General features: G+C 40.0%; 1 protein-coding gene across 1 annotated transcript; it reads right to left on the bottom strand.

The window, feature by feature from the left end:
• Positions 1 to 222: 222 nt before the first annotated feature.
• smx5 lies at positions 223 to 3,609 on the bottom strand. The gene is made up of 5 exons (XM_040040078.1): positions 3,495 to 3,609; positions 3,233 to 3,300; positions 1,540 to 1,570; positions 1,366 to 1,425; positions 223 to 696 (listed from the first exon to the last, which is right to left on the bottom strand). The coding sequence occupies exons 1-5, from the start codon at positions 3,495 to 3,497 to the stop codon at positions 571 to 573; spliced, it is 288 nt and encodes a 95-aa protein (XP_039896012.1). The 5' UTR covers positions 3,498 to 3,609; the 3' UTR covers positions 223 to 570.
• Between the last annotated feature and the right edge of the window lie 1,484 nt (positions 3,610 to 5,093).

The following is a 5,093-nucleotide window of genomic DNA, read 5'->3' as shown; positions in this document are numbered from 1 at the left end:
TTGGCTTTAAATTGTGCTGCTTTGAGTAGGTCTAAATTTTTTTTGGCTGCGGTTTTTAAAGCAGAGCTTAAATGTGATCGTCAGCCCTGAAAATCTGACGTGGACACTCCAGTACTCAAAAATACTGGAATAGAAAAACAGTTCTTCAGCAGCAAAAACTCAAATCCTCCAACATGTCACCAAGATCATCCTAAAAAAAATAAAAATAAATCACAAATGTCATGAAAATATAAATAAAATAATGTTTATTTCCAAGAGGCATAAAAAAGCCACAACTTGATAAGCAAAGCGTGCCTGTTATCATCAACATGAACATCACAGCAGGTTTCCTCTCCGGACTCTCTGATTAGTTTATTTCTATATAAAACCAAAAAAAGGGATCAAACGACGACATCTAAACCGTCTGTGAGGTTAAAAAAAACAACAAGAAAACAAAAACTGCAAATGATTGATCCCCAGTGTCAAAGACACATTTTCAGAGACAAAGAGAGGCTGCACAAACTTAACCCAAAACCAGAACTACCCATTCATTGTTCCCCTTACCCCCCCACCCCCCGTCCCGCAGCCCCGTCACTGCTTCTGCTGCATGGCTTCTTTCCGTGCAGCGTCCTGCAGCAGCTGAGTGTCCACTTCGTCTGCCGGCAGCTGAACGTAACGGACCACCGATCCACGGATGAAGCAGTTTTTCACAGACAGCTGCAGCAAATGAAAACAGTCAGTGTGAAGACAGACAGCCGTCACTCAGTGCTGGAGCTGCTGGTGAGCTTTAAGGAGTGCACATTCAAGGCCTTTCCTAATGTCCGAACTGTGATTTTATGCAACTTTTAAATAAGGAGCTAAAGTTTACACTTATGTTCTTGATGCTGTATTATAACAACAACAACACGGGGAAAAATATCTAACTTTTGTTTTTCCTCTTGGCCTCATTAAAAACTGAGCAGCAGCAAATGGAGCTCACATACATGATGAAAACAAAGATGGAAATCTTGAAAACTTTGTGTATAATAGATGAAAACATAATCAATCAGCCCCTAATTATTTATCATGCATCATTCTGTGTGGAAAACAGAAGTCCTGTGCAAATTTTCACCGCTGGAATATTCATCTAATCAAAAGATTCATCAGGTAGAAGGGCAGCATCTCTACATTCTCACATACAGCAGCAGAGAATGTAGTTTCTTTTACTGGTTGTACAGACCTCTGTAGCAGAACCTTAAAAACCTTGTAAGTACACTGCAACAGCCTTTTTTTTTCTGTACACTGTAAAACTGTAAACTCCTGTTTAGCAGCGACAGCCTCATCTGTTTCTGTAGTCTTTTGTAGTCCCTGTATGAAATGTAGAAAGTCTCCAGAAGCAAAACTTACCATGTGTGGATATTTCTCCGGATCTGTGACGCTGATGTCTGTGAGCTTAATGTTCAGGTACTGAAACACGCAAGCAGAGGACAGCGATGTGAAAACGGCATTTTAGTGAGCAATCGTGCAGAAATGTAAAAAACTTAACAGCTTCCGTTTGAAAACAAATGAATTATTTCCAACCTGGTCAACAGAATGAAGCGTTCCACAGATGCTGAAGAGAGAAACACACACATTCATGAACATAACTCTGTTCACAAATACAAACCAAAATTGCTCAATTAATCTTTAGATTATGAGGCTTGGGAACAGCTCATCGGTATTTGGGTGGAATTTACAGTCAGGTGTGCCCAGGTGAAGCAAACACGACTTCTGAGGTTTTCTTTCTGACCTCAGGATTTCCATGCCAGTTATTGATTAATTTATGGGTATTTAAACATTTATTTCCACATGTCTGGGTGGTGAAACAATAAGAATTATCACCAAAATATAATATTTTTAATACATCTGTTTTTTCCAGATCTTCAGTAATTTGCACATATTTTAGAAGCTGTACTGGAAACGACAGGCAGCAGCACAAACCTGTTGTTTTATTTTAAAACAGTCATTACTGACAGGCATCAGGACCCTGCTCCAGAGTTTAACTCTGAGAAGGGAACAGTTTGTGTTCAAGAAAGTCTCATTGTATAATAATAATAATGGATTGGATTTTTATATAGCGCTTTTCAAGGCACCCAAAGCGCTTTACAATACCACTATTCATTCACTCTCACATTCACACACTGGTGGAGGCAGCTACAGTTGTAGCCACAGCTGCCCTGGGGCAGACTGACAGAAGCGAGGCTGCCATATCGCGCCATCGGCCCCTCTGGCCAACACCAGTAGGCAAGCAGGGTAAAGTGTCTTGCCCAAGGACACAACGACCAGGACAGAGAGCCCAGGGATCGAACCGGCGACCTTCCGGTTACAGATGCGATTCCCAACCCCCTGAGCCACGGTCACCCTATTGTAGTTTGTTCGATCTACTCCGTCTATGAAAGAAAGCTCTGATACCACCACTGCAACACGGAAACAAAGCAGACAGGTTTGTGACTCTGATCTCACAAAACATTTTATTCCGCTTCACTTTTATCCGACATACAAAAGTTGAAGTAATGTTAAAACAAATGTAATTATGCGGCTGTGACCTGACAGGCTGCAACCTGGATTCAAAATCTTGCTTTAAGCTAAATTTAGTCCAGTTTCAATCCTGTTTGAAGACACTTCAGATTTTATTCAGAAACCCCCCCCACATCATCTCCAACAAGAAGTCAACCACGACAATCATTTCATCAGTGGTCGTCAGTGTGACCAGTTACAAGAAATAAAACGTTCTGTGTTTTATGTCGACAGTTTCATGCAGATTAGTTCCATTTAAGCAGTGACAGCTACGGTAATACGTAATAAATATTTCAGTGCTGAGCTCATAATAAAGACTCAGAGCCCACTGATCGCTGTCTAAGGCCTTTCACTGATGACTGATTGCAGAAGTGCGTAACATAACGAACTAACCTGGAACTCTAACCTCACAAACTGAACAACCACAGAGTAAAACACACAGGAAATGTTGTTAGCTTGACTTTCTGAGAATGTGTATGAGAGTGAGCTGTTTGTGTTGGAATATTCTTGCAGAATTTAATAAAAACGGAACTAAAGCTGAGAAGTATTAAAAACTGCTGCAATGAAATGAAAACCAATTTAAAAAAATCAATATTCAAATTGTGACTGTAGGAGCGCTGCTGCGACTATTAACGAAGCTCCAAACAGCAATCGCCGACCAAACAACACAGGCCGGAAAACAGCAGGTTATGTGAGCGAATTGAACACGAATACTAACCTCAGGTCATTTTTGAGCTCCACCACGACGTCCTTCCCCACCAGCGACTTGAAAAACGAGTAAAAAAGCTGCGGAGCAGAAACACATGCTAACGTTAGCTGCACGGTTAGCGTGGCGGTGGGTTGTTTTTTTTTTTTTTTAAGCTGACAGAATAAAGGTTAGAGAGAAACACCGATGTGTGCTCCGGTCAGAGGCTCTCTCCTGCCGCACCTATCTGCTATAAACTCTACAGAAAAGTCATAATTTCATCGTGATTCCTTACCATTCTTACTGCTGCCCTCTCCTAGCGGCGCGTCGCCTGTCGATGACGTAGCAAACCCTTAATATTCCTGAGACACACCAGGGTGTAATTACTAAAGTTCGCCACACAGAGGCGACAGAGCTAAGCTCAACGTTCATGCATGGGAAACGTTGCTTGCACAGTTGTTTATCTAATTGACTTAATTTTATTGCGATTTCCCCAAAAATACATTAATAAATAAATAAATAAAAACTTCATATGAAAATATATTTCAGTTAAATAAAATAAAATATAATTTAAAGAGACAATAATTAAAAAAAAGTTTAACACTGTCAGCTGACATTAACAAAATGCTTATGAAAAATACAAACTCTTTTTTTTCTGGTGCAACCAAAGAATAAATAAATATATGTTGGAAGTTTATAATTAATGCATCCAAAGTTTCAAATTACATCTTCTAGGAGAGGGTGTGGGTCCTTAATTTAAAAAAACAAAACAAAACACAAACTTAATAAAAATGACTTTTAAATTATATTTATTTATTTTATTTAGCAGAAAAAAATGCACAATGCAAAGACAGCTGGTACCATAGTCGCTGTAATTACATTTCTGTAATTATGAATTTGTTTGTCTGTAATTTGTTTTTTCAGAATTTATTTGTATTTTTCCTTGAACTTTGTCATTTTGGGATTTTTGTTTTCAACTACAGACAGTTACTGTATAACATGAAAGGTAAGGAAAACCATGATAGGGCCTTCTAATTCTCAAATACTCAGGGTGGAAAACACAGCAACCGCTGGTGTTATTTCAGTCATATTTTAAAGTCAACATATGTGTAAAATATTTGCAGTGGAGTACATCCACACACTTGGACTTCATCAGGGACTTTGCTCTTCTCTCCTCAGCCAGTTCCAAAAGAGTTACCAACTAAACCAACAGAACTGGCTAGGCTATTAGCCTCAACATCTACACCAAGAAAACACAGCTAATGTACACCAACGCATGTCTTCAACCATGTCTATAACTATTGGTGACTATTCCCCAAATATGCAGCATCTTCCAGCCAAACAAATACTCAAACATGGAGCTGCACAGAAGAACTGGGGTGTGTAAACATGTGTCATGAAATAAAGATGAGTTTTAAGGTGGGTAGAACATGTAGTAAGCATGACCCTTTGATGGAAAGAGGAAGAAAGGCTGACCAGAGATGAGTGTGCTGGCTGAGCTACAATAGCTGGGTCTCTCATGGGAACAGGAGCAAAGGCAGAGGCACAAAAGCGAGATGGGTGGAGGTTACAGGCTGCAGCCTTACGACAATGAAGAGGCGTAGTAGTAGAAGCAGTTTGTACTGAAAGTGCACATCAGGAACTGTGCCACCTCACCTTTTTAGTCACAGCTGATTAAAGAGAAAATGTAGATGTATTTCCAATAACACCAAGCCAGAAAGTCCCCTTGAATAAATTGCAAGTCTCAGACTGCCTGCAGTTCCTTTAGGGACCAGCAGATGGAGACAAATCACTGCAGTGTGACCGGTCTGGTCCTTGCAGCAGATTGTAGCGGCCCACACTCCAAGTTTTAAAAGCAGTCATTTGTGACGTGACATAAAACACACACACAACA

The sequence above is a fragment of the Simochromis diagramma genome, unplaced genomic scaffold (assembly GCF_900408965.1).
Source record: "Simochromis diagramma unplaced genomic scaffold, fSimDia1.1 OVJJ01000026.1, whole genome shotgun sequence".
NCBI lineage: Eukaryota > Metazoa > Chordata > Actinopteri > Cichliformes > Cichlidae > Simochromis > Simochromis diagramma.
The sequence above is the reverse complement of the archived record's forward strand: the minus strand, read 5'-3'. Positions and strand labels throughout refer to the sequence as shown.